General features: G+C 46.5%; 1 protein-coding gene across 1 annotated transcript in view; it reads left to right on the plus strand.

The window, feature by feature from the left end:
- The window catches only part of CCNY (cyclin Y), a 126,671-nt gene that overhangs the window by 81,639 nt on the left and 24,934 nt on the right, over positions 1–20,098 (plus strand). Inside the window, exons 2-3 of the mRNA XM_081228739.1 lie at positions 12,110–12,184; positions 19,565–19,599. Of these exons, the coding sequence (XP_081084865.1) occupies positions 12,110–12,184; positions 19,565–19,599 (110 nt within the window). The remainder of the gene's footprint in view (positions 1–12,109; positions 12,185–19,564; positions 19,600–20,098) is intronic.

Here is a 20,098-nt window from a genome sequence, read left to right on the forward strand (position 1 = left end):
TTAAAAACCAAATTTCACGGGACTTCCTTGGTGGCCCTGTGGCTAAGACTCTGCGTTCCCAATGCAGGGGGCCTGGGTTCAGTCCCCGGTCAGGGAACTACATCCCACATGCCACAACTAAGAGTTTGCATGCCGCAATTAAAGACTAAGACCCGGCGAACCAAATAAATAAATAAATAAATATATATATATATATATATTGTTTGTTTGTTTGTTTTGTTTTGTTTTGCGGTACGCGGGCCTCTCACTATTGTGGCCTCTCCCGTTGTGGAGCACAGGCTCCGGACGCGCAGGCTCAGCGGCCATGGCTCACGGGCCCAGCCGCTCCGCGGCATGTGGGATCTTCCCGGACCGGGGCACGAACCCGTGTCCCCTGCATCGTCAGGCGGACTCTCAAACACTGCGCCACCAGGGAAGCCCCAAATAAATATTTTAAAAAAATCACATTTCACCAAACCTGGTAGACGGCGGTAGGAAAAAATGGAATATGTGTGGCATTCTCCCCCCCTCTTCTCCATCACAAGGAACCTACCAGAGGGCCTGCTCCCCCTGTGCTCCCCGTGGGGTCGCCGCTGAGCTGCCGGCACAGAGAGGAGGCCCAGCCCCCTGGCCGCTGCCTCTGCTCCTCCGCTCGGGCCTGGGGACGTTGGGCAGGCCCTGGAGCCTGGAGCTCAGCGTCAGTGCCTGGCTCCCTCCCTCTGGTCTCTCACCAGGTCTTGAGAGGAGAGGGTCCAGGATTAGTGCTGAGCCCCTGGCTTTGTGCCATTTTATTGAACACTGTTTACTAGATTAACAAGCCAGGGAACCTGAGCACATCTGCCTCATTTCTCTTTTGCAGTCATGATGACCGTTTTAATGGCAGACCAGGTCCTTGGCTGCATGTCCCCCTTGGCTAGGTGTCTCAGGTTTTGCAGAGCAGTAACGGTTGTCGTGGACCCTGGCGTGTGTATGCTTGCACTCAGCACGTGCGCAGGGTTGTAACGCTGCATTCACCATTCGCCAGATAGTTTTGGAAGGAAGACGTGTGCGTTGCCATCCTCTCCGTGTCTCTGTGCAGCCTGGACCGGAGCCAGATGTGCAGCAGGGCTGAGCCCTCAAATGGAGCAGGAGAGAGTTAGCACCGAGCTTCCCTCATGCTGGGCTCATTGCCTTAGTATTGATTCAGCTTTAGAAACAGAATGGATTGTTGAAACCTTTTGGTTTTGTGATTGTGTAAATTCAAGTTTTATTAAACCAGGCAGGAGATCTGATGGCAGGATTCTGAGGCACATTCGTTTGGATCTTCCGGTGCGGCTTTTCTGAATGCAAATCTTGTCCATCTGGCTGCCTGTTACCCATCCCTCTGAAGCTCGACAGACTTGATTAAATGCAGAACGACTCTGCCTTGGCAGTCGCATCTCAGATTTTATCATTAGTTATGCATCCCATTTCCTTGTGTCTGAGGTGACCCTCAGAGGCCACAGTATTCCCTTTCTTTCTATTTCCCCCAGCATCAGAATGTTCAAAAGGCAGGTTGTAGTTGTAGATTGAGGTAGGAGGTAAATTCTAGATTTAACCTTTTCTTCCTAAAATACAAGCTCTATATCAGGTCTGAAAGTGAGGAAAATACCGATGGGTGATGATCTCACCTGCAGACGTGACTATGAACTTGACCGCCAGGAATCATAGAAGTGCCCTAGGATGACACATTGGGACCGAGAAAACAATCTTCAGATTCTGCGGGATAGAAGTGGCTGTAACAGAGGTGGAGTTGCTCTTCCTCTGTCATCCGTTCTGTTGTGCTGTCTGACTCAAGTAGGGGCCAGGTTGTTCCTCTCCCCTCTGACAGTCCTGGGGTGCTGCACCCCGGTGCCCACATCCTGGTGTGTCACCCACCCAACAGGTTTTCTCACACGTAGGTTCCACTGTATGTCTCCTGAATTGTATCTTCTATTTTCCTGTCTTTGGTGTGATATCCTTTTAAAATCTTGTTTTAGTTTTTTATTTGGTTTAATTAGTTTCTTTAAGTGCTTTCAGATAATTCCTGATTTACATAGCTGTGATTTCTGTTTTTAGCACTTTCATCTGCTTCGGGTGTAACCCTCATTTACATGTCTGGTGGTGGCTGCCTTTGGGGGAACACTTGGGGTTACTTGATGAGAATTTGATCTGAGGATCTCTTGCCACCCTCTTGCTTGTGTTCTGTGTTTTTTGTGGCAAGTATGGGCTTTCAGTGGTTTTGTGTTTGAAAGAGGAAATAATGTGTGATTTGTTGATGGGAAATCTCAACATTAGTAACTTTGTCCCTGATGTTATTCGATCCCGCCTGCTTCTAAAATGCATAAGTAAACCTTTTTTGTGGGCTGAATGTTCTTGGTGCGTGTCTGTTTTTATCCCCAGCGCCTCCCTCTCCTCCCACCCCTCACTCTACACACAATGTAACTTGCTTCCCAGCAGCCTCAGCTCTCTCCTGGGCTCTCCATGGCACTGCCCCTAGCAGAACACTTGTCACTGCCCCAGCCTGTCCGCTTCCCCCACCCCCAGACCTAAACACTGGGGGGCCGCAGGGGCTTTCGCGTTGTATTTCTTGCACACATCGAGTTGATTCTCAATATAAAAATTTGTCAGCTGTTGAATAAAGTAGTAACGGGGACTCAGATATCTCTACTAGCTTTCAGGGTATCATTTTGGACACTTTTTAGTTGTCTGCAATAGCCAATTTTATCAGTGTTGCCCATCCTAGACCTAGTTATTTGCCTGATACTAAAATATCAACGTTCCAAGTGGTGTTTTTCCTGTTTCAGTGATAGCGCTAATTCATGCCTCAGGAGGGGCTGGTTGCTAGGAGATTCTTTTTGCATTAATCTACATATGAGTTGATGGTTGGTCCTTGCCAGTTTTTCTTTTCCTTTTTCTTTCCTTTTTAAAAAAGCTGAAAAGAGCTGCTTCACTTGATCATTCTTTTATGTATTTCCATTATTCAGCTTGTCTGTTAATGATTGTTGAGCATTTGGACTTTGTACGCAGGGTTCCTGTCCTCAGTTGGTACTGATTGGAGGGGATGAGTACCCCACTCAGCCTTTAGGTGGGGCCCCCGGATCCCACTGGCTTTACCGTGTACTGTCTCCGATCATCACAGGACCCAGAGGCCTGTCAGAGCGTTACTGTTACCACCGTCCTCATTTATTGAGACTCAGAGAAGTAACATGATTTGCTCAAGTGGCCAAGCAGAAACCAGAATTCAGTCTTCTAGTTTTCAGCTGTACATTTTTTATCTTGTTCTCTGCTGGACTTTAAATGCTGCAGTGTGTGCTTGTTTTATGGTCTGTAGCCAGCTCTGTGACCGCAGGTTCTCCAGGGCCAGTCTTGCCATTTGCTGTGTCTCTTGACCCTTGCTTGTGGTGGATCGTTTCCTCTGTGTCTTGCCGTTCGGGATGGTGAGCCCGTCTTCAGAGGGCATCGTCCGGCGGGGTTCAGGGACGCAGGCTTCTCCAGAGCGGTTCACAGTTACTTCTGCCAGGCACCCAGGGATCTCACTGGCATGTGACCAGTTTGGTGTAAATTTCTTGTCACAGGGTTCCCTGCACTACACGTGCAGAGTAGAGGGGAACTCCAGAACCATGTTAGAGATACAGACAGACCTGTGGTTACCAGTTACTGGGGTGCTGGGAGACGTTTCCCCCGCTGAGGCCCAGCTCCTTTTTCATCTGGGTTCATAGATAACTTTTTTTTTCTAATTCAGTTTTTGTTGTAATTGTAGCTCTTCGAGGGTTCCAGACATATATAAAAGCATCTTTTCTAACTTGTATCCACTCTACTGGCTTACGTCCTATCCTGCAGGACAATAAAACCAGGTGGCTTCCAAATCAAGACATTGTAAGTAAAGAGGATAGAATTAGTGACTATACCAGGGTAACAGGTGTGAACCAAGACGTGTGGTCACCTTGGTTGAAGCCCAAGACCCAGCGCACAAAGCTGGGAAGCTCTTGTTCTGCCGGAAGACGCCAGTTCTCTTTTTGGTTAGAGCCTCCGGCCATTTCCCTAGCTACACACTCTAGGCTTTTAAATGGATGTCTTATGTTTTATCTCACATTTCTAAGTACTTGTAGTGTGAGAGCTTTTAGGTCATCTAGTCTGCTGTATTGGTAGAACAATCTGTCTTTGGTCTTAAACGTTAGGGTCTTTCTCTCCTTTGGTTCATGTTAACCCAGAATATTTGAAAGAGACAGTGGAAAACTGGAGAGAGGGTGAGGGACGGAAAGAGGAAACATATGGGGAGAGAAAAAGAGTAGGAGACAGAGAGACAGGTTGGAAAGAGGGAGATGGAGAGACAGAGAGCACATGAATGGGAGTCAGATGTGTGTTCACAGAGAGGTGCACACAGAGACACATACGTCCCGACGCAGACCCAGGCTGGAGTCCCACCACACAGAGGGGTGCACCCCAGGACATGTACTCACGGATCAACGTGGAGAGTGAGAATGGAAAATAACCCAATCTGAGTGTGTTAGAATAATCGTAAAGGATAAACGTGAAGTCGGTAGTGGGGGGGGCTACAAAAGATGGCTTCGGAATTAACTGGAATTGCAGTTAACAGCGGTTTGCTGCCACGGCACCAGCTACAGAAGTTATAAATAGGGATGCTGATGCGGGCATCAGCACGGAGCAAACCAGGGGACCAAGCTCTGTATTTTGGTCTCATTGCCCCTAACGAATGGCGATAATCACTGATTTTCAGGCAGTGGGTCAATAGTAACTAAAAAATAAAAGTAAACCAATCCCGTTTAAAATTAACAGGCTTTATTTGTTGATTTTTCATCATTGCTTTGCAGACCCTAGTCACATTTAGCAATATGACTACCTAAAATTGAAATTAGAAGTTTCAGATTATGACCATGTCAAATATTTGTCTACAGATAGGAAACAGACCTGTTGGAATCATTTTAAGATTAAGTTTGGGATTGTTAGCTGACCACAGTTGGCCTTTGAATCTAAGTTGACTTTCTACCACCGAGTTTCCAAAACTACAGGGGATCACAGGATCCTTGAATCCTTTGGGCTCTACTCACTGATACTGTCGAGGCTGAAGTGAACAGCCCATCTTTTGGATGATTTGTTGGAACAGTGATCAACCTGGGGCTGGCAATGCAGAGAAAGGAGGTACGAGGTAGGAAGTCTCTGATTTTGCAGGTTGTCTTCTTTTTTTTTTTTTTTTCTGTGGTACGCGGGCCTCTCACTGCTGTGGCCTCTCCCGTTGCGGAGCACAGGCTCCGGATGCACAGGCTCAGCGGCCATGGCTCACGGGCCCAGCTGCTCCGCGGCATGTGGGATCCTCCCAGACCGGGGCACGAACCCGTGTCCCCTGCATCAGCAGGCGGACTCTCAACCACTGCACCACCAGGGAAGCCCCCCAGGTTGTCCTTTATGTTTCCTCTTCTATCCAAAGTAGACCCAGCACAGTTTAGGCCTTGCTGCACTGTTCTGTTTTCCTTTTTTCTAAATTTCCAAACCATCAGTGATGGATTATGACTCCCACTTATCTTAGGCATTATTTTATCACACGGATCTTTTATAGCATTGGTGCTGTTTTAGAAGCTGAGATGAACAATGGTGTGACATCTGTGGAAAGGACAGAAAAAACTACATTATGTGGCATGGGAGAATATAGTCATCCCTTGGTATTCACTGGGAATCGGTTCCAAAATCCATGGATGCTCAAGTCCCTTATATAAAATGGCATAGTATTTGCATATAACCTACCACATTCTCCTGTATACTCTGTCATCTCTAGATTACTTGTAATACCTAATACTATGTTAAATTTTATATAAATAATTGTAAATATGCAATATAAATGTTATACAAGAAGTTACCTATGTGTGGCAAATTCAAGTTTTGCTTTTTGGAACTTTCTGGAATTTTTTTTCCAAATATTTTTGACCAAAGGTTGGTTGAACCCATGGGTGCAGACATGGAGGGCTGACTGCATAGCTAAATTACACTACATTCCCAGCTGTTTGATTTATTTTCAGTTTTGAATAAAGGAATCCTATCATGCCTTTTACTTAGCTGAAACGTGGACTGAAAGCAGTGTGACTGAGTATTTCTGTTATCACCTGATAGTCTGGCAGTAGACTCTTAGAATGTTCTGTTAGTATTTTAATTTGACATGTGTCTTAGTAAGTATCATCAGCATAAAGAAGTAGTGGTTTCAAACTGCTTCTTAAGCATTAGGTTGAAGTCAACCCTAGGAATTCTGTCACATTTCCTAAAACTGCCTTTTCTCGCTGAAGTACCCCTGCCTCAGAGGCTGGTTTATCTTGTCATGATGGGTCATCTTGTCATTGTAAGAGGCAGGAGGACCTCTGTCACCAGCAGGGAATGCCGAAGTTGTGAACGTCAGGACTCCTTAGGGAGCAGAGATTGGATGACGGAGGTTTAACACATCTTAACTGTCTCCAGGTTTGACGTGTGTCTTCAGCAGTGAGCCAGATGCTGGGGCACACTGTTTTTCAGTACCCTAAAATTTTAATAGCATTGTTTATGGGGCTCCTATTTTGTGGCGTGAGTCCTACTTATTGCTTTTTGTTGCATAACTGCTATTCTCACAGCACTCCTCTAGGTGAGGTGTTACTCACCTGCTTTATACCTGAGGGAATGAAACCTGGAATAGGATGGCAGTTTGCCTGAGGCCATAGAGCTAGCAGAGATGAATTCACATCTAGATCTTCCACATTATAAAATGTGTTACTTTTACTCCACCATTTGAACTTCTCTTTGGGGAATGAATGATTCCTAGAACTCCAGGATTGTCAGCTTTCAGCTTTCAGCTTTCCGGATGTGGGTTTTAGAATTTATAGAGTATTCTTTTTTTGTTTTGTTTTGTTTTTTTTTTTGTTTGTTTGTTTGCGGTATGCGGGCCTCTCACTGCTGTGGTCTCTCCCATCGCGGAGCACAGGCTCCGGACGCGCAGGCTCAGCGGCCATGGCTCACGGGCCCAGCCACTCTGCGGCACATGGGATCCTCCCGGACCGGGGCACGAACCCGTGTCCCCTGCATCAGCAGGCGGACTCTCAACCACTGCGCCACCAGGGAAGCCCTATAGAGTATTCTTGATGGTCTTCCATCCTTGTAGTTTTCTTTACTGGTACTTCTCACCTTCAGCTTAGAAGGATACTCTAGTAGATCGGGGACTTGATCTGTTTTGTTCAATTCTGTATCTTCAGCATGTGGAACTCAGCAGTACCTGGTACCCAGAAGATGCTCAGTGATGGTTTGTTGAATGAGTGAAAAGTGTGGCAGGTGGGACTGGCCTTGACCGCCCCCCAGTGGTGATATTCGTGGTATCTAATAGAATGCTCATTTACCCCTCCACAGTTTAATTATGAAGCCATCTCTGTGACAGAAATAACATGTGATGCATTATGAAGTCATCTAAATACATGTTTTGTCTCACCATTAATTGACTATAGCCCTTTGAAAATGAAGAAATTATTCTTATGACCATGAGATAGTTTGTGTGGAGAACCGGAAAGGTAAAGACACAGACATGGTTACCACCCCAAAGTAGTCTTTTGGTATCAGCAGGACTGAACACAATACCTGGCGTAGAGTTCAGTTTAACCGAATTCAATTGTATAGCCTTGCCAGGAGGGGAAAAAAAAAAGCAGTGTAAAATTTTTGACTCTTAGAGTCCATTGCTTTGTTTGAGAGCTTTTGTTTTTTTTTGTTTTTTTAGATGTTGGGGGTAGGAGTTTATTAATTAATTTATTTATTTTTGCTGTGTTGGGCCTTCGTTTCTGTGCGAGGGCTTTCTCTAGTTGTGGCAAGCGGGGGCCAGTCTTCATCGCCGTGCGCGGGCCTCTCACTATCGCGGCCTCTCTTGTTGCGGAGCACAGGCTCCAGACGCGCAGGCTCGGTAGTTGTGGCTCACGGGCCTAGTTGCTCCGTGGCATGTGGGATCTTCCCAGACCAGGGCTCAAACCCGTGTCCCCTGCATTAGCAGGCAGATTCTCAACCACTGCGCCACCAGGGAAGCCCTGAGCGCTTTTGTATTAAGCACACTACTCTCTTTCTCGCAGGATTTGGTCAGAATCTTCTTTCCTCATTGTTCACTAGCTGGTCCTGTGCACTAGTGGTGACTAAATTGTAAGTCATCCTGTAGGCTGCGCTGACCTTCCTACAGAGCTGTTGGGCCCCCATGTGTATCACCACCCAGCTCATCTTGGGGTCTTTCTCGGGGATGGGGATTCACTCTTCAGTAAGGGCAGTGACCTCTGTTCATACGACATCGAAATGGCACCCAGCCAAGTAAATATTTATTTGTTTGTTTGTTTTTGGCTGCATTGGGTCTTCGTTGCTGCGTGCGGGCTTTCTCTAGTTGCGGAGAGCAGGACCTTCTCTTGCTGCAGAGCACGGGCTCTAGGCGCGTGGGCTTCAGTAGGGGCTCTAGAGCACAGTCTCAGTAGTTTGTGGCACATGGGCTTAGTTGCTCCGTGGCATGTGGGGTCTTCCCGGACCAGGACTCGAACACATGTGCCCTGCACTGGCAGGTGGATTCCCAACCACTGCGCCACCAGGGAAGTCCCAGCCAAGTAAATACTTAGATTTTATAAGTTACTCCTCTTCTGGGCAGGTTAGCACTCAGGTACTTCAGGAGCTCGATGGGGGCAGGTGGGAGCTGTGTGTGCTCTGGGAAGGCCCGTCTGGGGGAGAGCTGGGGCCCTGGGAGTCTGCAGGAGGGGCTTGGGGGGCGGAGGAGTACTTGACATGGTGGTGACTTCAAAATAGGTACTATACTGTCAGAACCGACTGTAGCAGAATGCTTTATTTTATCCTTAATCTCTAATTTTAAGTGTAATAGCCTGTGAATTTCTTTTTTTTAATTCCTGCAATACAGAAGCATCCCTGAGCCAACGGGGAGCACCGCCTTCCTCGGAATGTGCTCCAGTTTAGTTTGCTGTGCCCGATCCCTGACTCTGCAGCATGGGGAATTATTTCTTCATGGCTAAAGTAGCGGTTTGTCATGACTTCAGAGTGTAAGTTTGAGTGACACAGCAGGTTTATTTTGCTTGGCTTGTGAGAAGGCTGCCTTTGCCCATTTTTGTTCCCCCCAAAGTTGGAGTTCCCTTGCCAAAGCACACACTGTGAATAACTTTCTGTATTCCTCCTCAAGGTCTGGGGCTGCTCCCTGTCTTAGGAAACGCCTGGCAGTTCCTTGTACCTTTGTTTGGTGCCGTTTTGCATATCTAAGTCAGGCTAGGTAATCCGGCCTCTGTGGCTGGCCCTCCTTCACAGCAAGGGCGCCCTGAGCACTCGGTACCTTCAGGCCTGGCCTGCACGAACTTGGGAACTTGGCCTGTTGGCTTGCACCTGGGCGTAGGGTTTACCGTGCACGCCACAGTTATGGAATATGAATCTGCTTAGGATTGGAGAAAATGCACACCAACTTGCTGTTAAATCCTTTTTTAAGTAATGTCCTGGCAGCCCATGAGATGTTGCCCCCGAACAAGTGTAAACATTTGGACGTGCTTTCACATAAAATTTAACTGATGATCTGTTTCCCTCAGCAACATTGCATTGCCCTGTGTCCAGAAACAAGTCCTTGATTTTTCTCTTTGTGGAAACTTCCTGGTTATCTCATCTAGGATCTAGATCCTAAAACTTAAATTCCAGGGAGAACTTGGAAGCCAGCTTTAGGGGCTTCTGGATTTCCCTCCGCATCAGCCTCTACCTCCCTCCTGTTTCAGGCTCCAGTCCTTTTGGGGCACTGGGGATCTGAGCAAGGTCTGGCCTAACAGGGACGGTGGGGAAACTCTGGACTTGCCGCTGGAGACCACAGCTCCCAACCCAGGTTCTGTTATCACCCCGCTCGACACTCAGCTCTCTTGGCCTCACTCGCCTCACCTGTGACATCACGTCAAGCCCAGAGCTTGAAGGCTCCTCTGAACTCTTCCTGACTTGCTCTGTATCATTGAATGGGTAGAAATGATACCTGGCCTGTCACCCATTCAGGAAACCACCCGGGACATAAGTGAGCATTCTGGTCAGGCTCCTCACAGACTCATTTTTTTTTTTTTTAGAAATTATAAATCAGTGTTTTATTTATTTATTTATTTATTTATGGCTGTGTTGGCTCTTCGTCTCTGTGCGAGGGCTTTCTCCAGTTGCGGCAAGCGGGGGCCACTCCTCATCATGGTGTGCAGGCCTCTGACTATCGCGGCCCTTCCCGCTGCGGAGCACAGGCTCCAGAGGCGCAGGCTCAGTAATTGTGGCTCACGGGGCTAGTTGCTCCACGGCATGTGGGATCCTCCCAGACCAGGGCTCGAACCCGTGTTCCCCACATTGGCAGGCAGACTCTCAACCACTGCACCACCAGGGAGGCCCCAGACTCATTTTTACCAGACATTTCTGGCCTAACTTTATCTAGTACAAATGGAAGCAAGTTTGAAAAGTTGTTTCCTTTGTCTTTCTCCTTCCATCAAAATCCCTTAATGCCTTCATCTGTGAAACCACTATATATAACTTTAATACTTGTTACAGAAGGACCAGATAATTAAAATAGTGTTTGCGATTCAGGTGTTGCTCTCCTCAAGCCCCCAGCGGGAGGTGAGCAGCTGTAGTGCAGCGAGCCATTGGCTGATGTAGGAAGAGGCCTCATCTCAGAGGTCTGCCGAGGGGTCTCTGTGACAGGTGTTGCCTCCTGGATACATGTGGCCATCCTTGTTTTTTCTTTCCTTTTATCTTTGACTGGGTTAGCTATTAAACTAAGGATAGATACCATCTGGTTTTATTGGTGTTGATTAGATTTCTTTGCAAATTTACTGAAATAATGGAACTCAAAATAGTTTTCATTCTGATGTTGGAAGCTGATTTGAAGACCATTCTGACTTTCCGTTTTTTTTAAGAATAAATTTATTTATTTATTTATTTATTTATTTTTGGCTGTGTTGGGTCTCTGTTGCTGCGCATGGGCATTTCTCTAGTTGTGGCGAGCAGGGTCTACTCTTCCTTGTGGTGCGTGGGCTTCTCATTGCAGTGGCTTCTCGTTGCAGAGCACGGGCTCTAGGCACAAGGGCTTCAGTGGGATCTTCCCAGACCAGGGCGTGAACCTGTGTCCCCTGCATTGGCAGGCGGATTCTTAACCACTGCGCCACCAGGGAAGTCCCTCCATTATTTTTGATCTTCTCTCTTCCCTCCTCTAACTTTATTCTTTTGTTTTGCTTAACCATTCTTTCCCTGTGGAATCTTTGTTTTTTTTTTAATTGGAAGAGCTCTCCTGTGATCGGATTCTAATTGTTTATACTGGACTGACAAGCCTACAGCCCTTGGAGACTGTTCTAAGGCAGGATTACAGAGCCACATGCCAGTGGGGGAAGAAGGGGTACGAAGTAGGCAGAGGGTGAGGTGAGGACTGGGCGCTTGGGGGCGCTGGGGTCTCAGGTCCTGCCAGTTGTGACCGCTGTGGTGGGGCCCGGTGTTGCCAGTGATCTGATTTCTCAAGAGAAGCTGGAAACACAGACCTTCTTTTTTCCTTTGTGGTATGTGTTTGAAATGTAAAAATCAGTATCTATTGGCTCAAATTTTTTACAAAGGAAAGAAAATGAATGAGTCAAACAAAACTTACATCCATGGCCCAGGTTATGCCCACAGATGGCCAACTTGAGCTTTTGCTCTAAAGGATTAAGTTTTCAGAAAAGGACAGTCTTAATTAAGCAGAGTATGTAGATGCTGATTTGGCTGAGGTATTCTGTTTTAGTCACTTTAACAAGGAAATATCACTCGCTTGACGGGGGGTTTAGATGAGTCAGTTGTAGCACATAACTCTCCTTAATTACGTGTTAGGACTTTGTCCTGCTATTCTGTAGTATCCTGGGTGCAGAACAGACTTTTGAAAAGAAAGTGGAGTTTTGGGCTAATAGATCTCCAGCCAAGTGTCTAATTTTTTTGTATAACTTTCTCAAGTTTCTAAATAGCAGCGTTCTCAGTTGAACCTAGAAGAATCTGTTAGCACAGTAACTGTTGGTTTTTTCCAGAATCCTTGAATGTATTAGTAATTTAAGATTGAAAATCTTGACTCCCTTTAGTTATCAGATGGATATTCATATATTTTCTTTTTCTTTCTTTAAAGATTTGAACATGGAATTCAATCCTTCAGACCATCCTCGGGCCAGCACAATATTCCTCAGTAAATCTCAGACGGACGGTAGGTTACTGATATATTTATGCTGCCTTTTTTTTTTTTTTTTTTTTTGGCGGTACGCGGGCCTCTCACTGTTGTGGCCTCTCCCATTGCGGAGCACAGGCTCCAGGCGCAAAGGCTCAGCGGCCATGGCTCACGGGCCCAGCTGCTCTGCGGCATGTGGGATATTCCCAGACCGGGGCACGAACCCATGTCCCCTGCATCGACAGGTGGACTCTGAACCACTGCGCCACCAGGGAAGCCCTCTTTTTTTTTAAAGAAGACTTATGTTGGTAACTAGCCTGTCTTGATTTTCCACTAGGTGTGATTCTCAGGATAAAAATAGAATCCCCTTTAGTGACCCCTAAGGATATTGTTTGGTGGTGGTTCCCTTGGGGTTTCTTTATTTTATAGTTATGCTTTTAGAATTTACTATTTGAAGCAACTGTCCTCATTTTGCCAGTCAGCTGGATTAGTTCTAAGTAGTTTCTACCCCAAGAGTCAGAAATTTTCCTTTAAAAATTGATCTTTGCATAAATTCTCTAAAGATCAGAAGTATTAGTATGTAAAAGAAGGCATAATATAACCCTAAATTAAAGCACCATTGTCTCTGTTGTGTCATTTGAGAGCCGAATTGAGCCTGTACACTAGGGGTAGATGTTTTCTTTCTGTCAAACTCCTGCTAACCAGTTTTGTTCTGTGGCGTGGAATTTCTCCTGGGGGATTTTCCACTCTTTTCAGCCCTTGGCTAATCTCACCGTAAAGGAGAGAGAAAACACACAGTATGGTGAACACAGTCTCTCAGTTGAATTCCTGTAGAAAAGAGTAGCGGAAGGGGACTTCCCTGGTGGTGCAGTGGTTAAGAATCTGCTTGCCAGTGCAGGGTACACGGGTTCGATCCCTGGTCCGTGAAGATCCCACATGCCATGGAGCAACTAAGCCCGTGCACCACAACTGCTGAGCCCGTGCGCTTAGAGCCCATGCTCTGCAACAAGAGAAGCCACCGCAAGGAAAAACCTGAGCACCACAACTAGAGAAAGCCTTTGCACAGCAATGAAGACCCAATGCAGCCAAAAATAAATAAATTAAATAAATTTAAAGAAAAAGAGTAGTGGGAGGAATTTGTTAAATGATGATACAGTGATGCAGATGTTATATTACAGTGCTGGAGCCCTAGTGATTCTAGCCCTGACTCTATTGGCAAATTGCTAAGCTCTAATTTTGACAGAGTCCTAAACTGACTAAAAAATAAACATATTGGGGCTTCCCTGGTGGCGCAGTGGTTGAGAATCTGCCTGCCAATGCAGGGGACACGGGTTCAAGCCCTGGTCTGGGAAGATCCCACATGTGGCGGAGCAACTAGGCCCGTGAGCCACAACTGCTGAGCCTGCGCATCTGGAGCCTGTGCTCCGCAACAAGAGAGGCCGCGATAGTGAGAGGCCCGCGCACTGCGATGAAGAGTGGCTCCCGCTTGCCACAACTAGAGAAAGCCCTCGCACAGAAATGAAGACCCAATACAGCAAAAATAAATAAATTAATAAAAAAAAAAATAAAAATAAACATATTTAAGACAGTAAGTTCATTTATAAGAACTGATACCTCCTCAGTTATGGTTAGGTGACAACTTTGATGTAGTATAATGCTGATATAATATTGGCACTCTTTAATTAAGCAGGCCACTGACTTGATTTGAGAGAATTTGGTGCATTTATTAAAAAAACAGTGTTTCCAAGAGTGAGAATAAATCGTCGTAGGTATCAGATACTTGTGAAATAAGTTTAGAACGTATTGGGTAAAAACAAAACGACATTTTTTCTTCACCTGGTGAAGTGGGAGCCCATTGGGAGGGGTGGGTATTGCCAGGCAGGAAAGTGGCGATGGGGTGAGGGTTTGGGACAATGAAAAATGGGGATCAGAAGCAATTTTTTGCGCTGAATGTGGTGCTGTGAAAACAAGTTACCTGACTGGCATACTTTCAGATTTGGTTCTTGCTTCCTGTGAATTTAGGGTACAGACCAACATCAGTCAGAAACTTTTCTACCTAGATTTGTGTGGAATGGCATTAGAGCCTCTAAGTAGATGGATGACACATACCTTGGTTGCCACGGGGAGAGGGGTGGCAGGATTCTCCGACCTAACAGCATGTCCAGGTGTGAGTCAGGGACCCGTAGCTTCCCCTTCACCTCTCCTCCACCTCTCGTCTCCTTCCTCTCCTGTCTGGATCATTAGGGTATCAGTGACTCTGATCCTTCTGATTTTTGCTTCAGTTTCTCAAGTGCTGGCTCTTTCCTTTCAGTGTAAACCTACTTGGGTCTCACAGGTTAAAAACAAGAAAAGGAAAGATAACTGACACCGTCTCCCACCTGCCGCGTGAAAGCCCTGGTGCTGACTCCTCCTTCCCTTTCCCTTTGCTTTCCCACTGGCCTCCTCCTCCCTCCCCCCATTCTGTGGTGTGACCGCTGAGGCTGCTGAGGACACGGCCTCCGGTGGCTCCCGCTCTTGTGTGGCACTTGCTCACATAGGCCAGATTGCTGAAGACAAGTCCAGCTAATGAACACTTGCCTTATAGATGATGAAAAGAAATAGGTTTTTTAAAATAGGTAAATTTGGTAACTTTAAAGAGTTCATTCTTTGGTGAGTTGATCACAGAGAATTGGCTATTTGGAAATGGGTCCTGAGAAACCCCCTGTTTCTTTAAGGTGCTTCTCAGACATCTTAATCAGCTTCTCCCTTTATCCCTCTGATGTTAGTGTTTTCTAGGGTTATGTGCTTTTACCCTCTTATCTTTTTGGCCTGCGTACAGTTCCTTGCGGCTTCCACGTCCACTAGAATGTCCAGCCAGATTTTGCTCTGCAGCATTCAAAATCCGTCCTTCCAACTGGCTGCTGGACATCTTTACACTGAAGGCTATTGGTTCCTCTAACTCAGTGTGTCCCAAACAGACCTTAGTAACTGGGCTTCACCTCCTGCCTTTCCCTCTCCCCAGGCCGGAGAAGGCTCTTCCCTCTTCTGGTGCTTGCCTGCTGGCCGTGGTGCTGGAGCCGACCATGCTTGTTTCTTCCAGCTCCAGGATCAGTGACTGCAGGCCAGGAGTTCGAAACAGCCGTGATGGCCGTGTTCACAGCATGGAAATCGGCAAATGCCACAAGTCAGGGCATTCTCCTTCTTCTTCCTTTTATTTAAAAGGCATCTGTGAAACATTTACCAGCCACCGTCGCATCCAGGTTCATCGAACGTGTATCCGTTTTACCTCTTCAGTGTCTCCCTCATCTGACTGCTCTGTCCCATGCCTGTAGCTGCCACCTCAGTCCAGACTCATAATTTCTCACTTCGATTCCTGCCGCAGCCCCTGGCCCGGCCTTTGACCTTTTCCCTTCCCGGTCCTGTGTCTACGCTGCTGCTAGGTGAAGAGACTTTCTGTAAATCAGATCTGATTATGTCGCTTCCTTGCTAAAACTTCTCTGTGGTTCCCCAGTTGCCTTGGTGTTAAACTCCAAGCAGCTTAGCGTGATACACAGGCCGTTGGAGGTCCGTCCCCCGCCGTTGTTTCCAGCCTGTCTCCTTTTGCACCGTGTCCGCCGCGCTGGATCGCTTGCGGCACCCCAGGGCGCCACTCGCCCCCTGCTCCTTTGCGTTTACCTGGGCTTTCCCTTCTGTCTTCCACACGGCTCATCTCTTCAGTCTTCAAGGCCCATTTCTGCTACCACTTCCTCCTTGAAGGTGTTCTTGACCCCTCAGGCTAGATTAAGTGGCCCTGAGGGTAGCCTGTGAATCGTTTCTTCATATCTGAACCATATTGTGGTATTTAAAACTATTTCCTCGTGTGTATCACCAACGAGCTCCTGGAGGGAACGGAACGTGTGATACTGGATCTCAGTATCCCTTTGCCTTGCTCTGCCTGATACAGAGGATGTGTTCACCCTAGGTGGTCGAAAGGAGGAAAAGACAAAGCCAGGAGACATTCTTGATTTGATTGTGATCTGTCTTCACTTGGGTAAACTTCCATTGCCATTGCGACACTCCCTCCACTTCCAGGAGTACTAGAGCAGTTCAAACCTGTGGGTTCCACGTGCTCCAGTTGTGCCCCACGGACCCCAACCTTGGAAGAATTGTTGTGATGTGAGCTTATAAGCACACATTTTCATTTGAATCTGGTGATCTCTTCTTGAGGTCGATGTGCTCCTTTGCAGTGCAGGATAGGCTTGCGGGTGGGAGACCATGGATGGGGCCATGGCAGTTATACTGGGGCAGCTCCGCCCGGACCACGGCCTTCACAGCTCTCTGCTCTGCAGACCCTTGCCCTCCTTCCTTCCCTAGCACTCGGCCTGGCAGCCAGGCTCTGCCTGCCACGCTCCCTGCCACCAGCTGTTCCGTGATTCTGCTTTAGATGTGCCTGCATTAAGTCATTAGGAGCTTCCTGGCTGTTAAGTTCCTTTTCCCTCTGAATAGCAAAGAGGTTTAGGCTGGGCTGACCGTGATCCGGAAGGCGTGCCTGATCAGACCTCCCCAGCTGGCCGAAGTTAGGGAGGTCCTGTCCCAAGCCCAACGGACTGCTCTCTCGGTCATTTCCCCACACATGTGAGATGTCAGAGTGGACTTCCTTTGTATGAGAACCACTCAACAAAGAAGGGACCAAGGACTCCTTGTAGTGGGAGAGGAGGTGCCTGTGAGAGATTAGTCTGCTCAGCCTGGCCTTTTCGTGCTCTCATTTCTGCTTGTGGGGGAGAATTGCAGTTGATTGTATCTTTTCCTTTTCTATTCCGTTTTAATTTGCTGTTTTCAAAGACATGAGAGCCTACTCTTTTAAGTATTAGGAGAGAACAGTCAAACTATATATTTTTTGTATTAATTAGTTTGGTTTTTAGAAAAGTTCTTTCCTTTAAGAAGGAAGTTGGACAAAAATGAAAACCTATCTGTGTGTGTGTGTGTGTGTGTGTGTGTGTGTGTGTGAATGTGTGATCTGTGTGTTTTTCACGAGTTCCTTGAAATATTTAAAGGAATAAAAGCAACTTGTCCCTTGAATGACTTGAAGCCAAAGTAGAAAGACTAAAATTCAGAAATTAAAATATGAGCTCTGGTTTTCTTTGCACAGTCATTCAGGAACACCAACATTGAGAAGTGTTTTGGGGCCCGGCTTCTGTTCCTGGCAGTGTTGAACTCCTGCATGATGAGCGGACCAGCCTTTTAGTTCTCCTTTAGTCAGACATTTGCAGGCAGCCAAACCCTGTACCTGTGAGGGTCCCAGTTCTCTTTATCATGGTCCTGGGTGCCCTGTTTAGGGTGCCTGTCTCTCTAGTTCCCCGTCAGTCACTCTGTGTGTCTCCCCACAGCTTCCCAGATTCCACAGGGGATGCGTTTGCAGTGAGATATTGAAGAATCCATAGGAGCCCAAAGCTCTTATGCTGCTGATTTTCATGCTATAAACCATGGAAAATAACTTTTAAAAACTATGAACTCCCTTAAACATTTTTATGTTGACCATACCAATTTTTCACGCTATCAAAGGATGTAATTTCTGATGTAAACATTGGTATTTTAAAATAAAACGGTCCCTCTTTTAAAAAACGTTTCAGATAAAATCTTAATACCATGGTGATTTGATAATCCACCGTCAGCAGTCATTTAAAAATGTATGAACACGCTCTTCTTTAACAGTTGGAAATTTCACATCATTCCTTTCATCTTGAACTTGTATTTCCGTGCCATTTTCTTCATAGAATTTTATCCTAATGTAATATATTCGATTTCTAAAACTCAACTTGTCACACTGTCATACTTCTATGAAAATATGGATCTCACTTGAATTTAATTTTTATTTCTCATAAGTCTCTAAGTGTTATAAATAAATTCTGGATTGTGGTATCATTATTGTTAGTTCCCAGTTGATCAAAACAATACAAGCATTAGCATGTTAATGAATAACTATTAAACAGAAAAGTGAACTAATTTTTGGAAAAACATTTCTTACTGAGATGTTTCTGTGGATGACTATTACATGTGGCTGGAACAAGGTGCTAGCCATCAGATCTTCTTGTTTCTGTGGATGTGTACGTGCTGAAGGGCTTTGTTTATACACATCAATAGATGGGGACGGAAGGAGTTTTGTTAACCACTAAATTCTTTCCACTCTACTTGGTTTATATGTCAAAAAACTCCAAGGGATTTATCATCCAAAATAATTCCTAATAGCTGCAGTTCAGTCTTCAGTTTTGTTGACAGTAAGGAATTGGAGTCCACTTACTTACCAAAGAGTTTCTCACCTGGTTGTAGGAGCTCCGCACTTCCGAGTTTCTGGGAAGTACACCTGAAAGGCTTTACCAGCCATGTGAATGACGGTCACTTGTATTCACTGCTCTTGTCACTTGGAGGCGCCTGGTCTAACCCGATGCACTCAGGAGCGTGGGGAAGCACCAGCGTTCACGCGCCCTCTAGAGCAGCAGTGGGCCTCATCTTCTTGCCAGGCACGGACAGGGAACTCAAATCCAGGTTAAATGAAAGAGCCCCACCTGCCCTTTTCCTCGCAACTAGTGTTCCTAGCTTCCCTTTTGATTTAAATATATCTCTGTCCTCTCCAGTGACCTGCTCATTACCTGTGTTGACTGATTAGTGTATATTCTCAAAAGTAAGTCTTCAGGAAAGAAAATGCAAGACTCAATGTTACTACGTTGTCAAAAGGCTCCTCTGGGTTCCCTGTCCCCCTTCTACATCTTTGGGGCTGAGGGGCCCCCATTTTGAGATACACTGGGATCTGGGGCACGGAAGGCTGGGTGCAGACCACACCTCGCAGACAGCAGCGTGAGAACAGCATTTCAGAAGGGGCGGTGTTTTTGTTGTGAGTTTGATCAGCCTCCCTGAGGGGGCAGGATGCTCTGTGCGGCCTCCACAGAAGCCGGTTTTCCTCCCCAGCACCAGCACGGAGAGTAATTGGATTCCATGACCGATAGTGCTTCCGACATACACTGTCCTGTATTTTAATGCTGTTATGGGTACTGTTGTTATCGTATTTCACCCAAATAGTATGGACGTTTATGGGTCTGGTTGGGTTAGAAATAAATCGTCCTGTTATCTGTTGATCATCTTATATTAGTGGATGCATGCAAGTTTTATGAGATTTACTAGTTACTACTTTATTTAGTTCTTAGAAAGCTGTTACCCCTCAGTTAACTATGGCTGCAGTGATTTTGTCGGGTGCCATGTTGCCAGTGGGTTTAGGTTTTGCTCTGTTAGCTAGCCGAGGTCAGATCTGCATTTGTGCAGGTTGCATTTCTTATGTAGTAAGTTGAGCATCTGGGCACGTTGATTGGTGGAAGGATGGGACCTTGACGCAGAGGCCCGTCCTCAACAGCCTGCAAGGGGTTGGCACGCAGGCGAGTAACATTTCTGTTGCATCTTTTGTTTTCACAGTGAGAGAAAAACGCAAGAGTCTCTTCATTAACCATGTAAGTGGAGCTGTTTCCCTGTGTTCTTCATAATGACTGTCCAGTGCAGAGAGCTGTCATACTGTGTCTGTGATGGGGAAATGGCCCGTGAATCTTGTTCGCACATGGAAGAATGTGAAGAACGCTGCAGTGCACTCGTGCTCTGTGGGGTCTGTGACTGGACGAGCACGGCTTGGCATTTCTCCCCGGGGCCAGTGTTTGTCCAGAAGCCCCAGACAGCTGCCGATCCTGGGAAGATGTGTGTGGACGATACGGCAGCAGACCCCACACAGGTCCACGGGAGCACTTCTTTTCCATTTCTAATCCTTCCCTCCTACCCGCTCCCCAGGAGACTCGCTTGCTCTCCTGACTCAGTCCCATTTGAATAAGCGTACCGTTGTTTTCCACGAGGCTGTCTGCCTCCACACACTCTTTCCTCTCCCTCATTGTTTATAGGTCCACCAGTGGAGTCTGCATGTTCTTCCGACGCTCTAAGAAAGGATAAATTTGACAACACTTT

Source organism: Mesoplodon bidens (assembly GCF_964165515.1).
Source record: "Mesoplodon bidens genome assembly, chromosome: 3".
Taxonomy (NCBI): Eukaryota; Metazoa; Chordata; class Mammalia; order Artiodactyla; family Ziphiidae; genus Mesoplodon; species Mesoplodon bidens.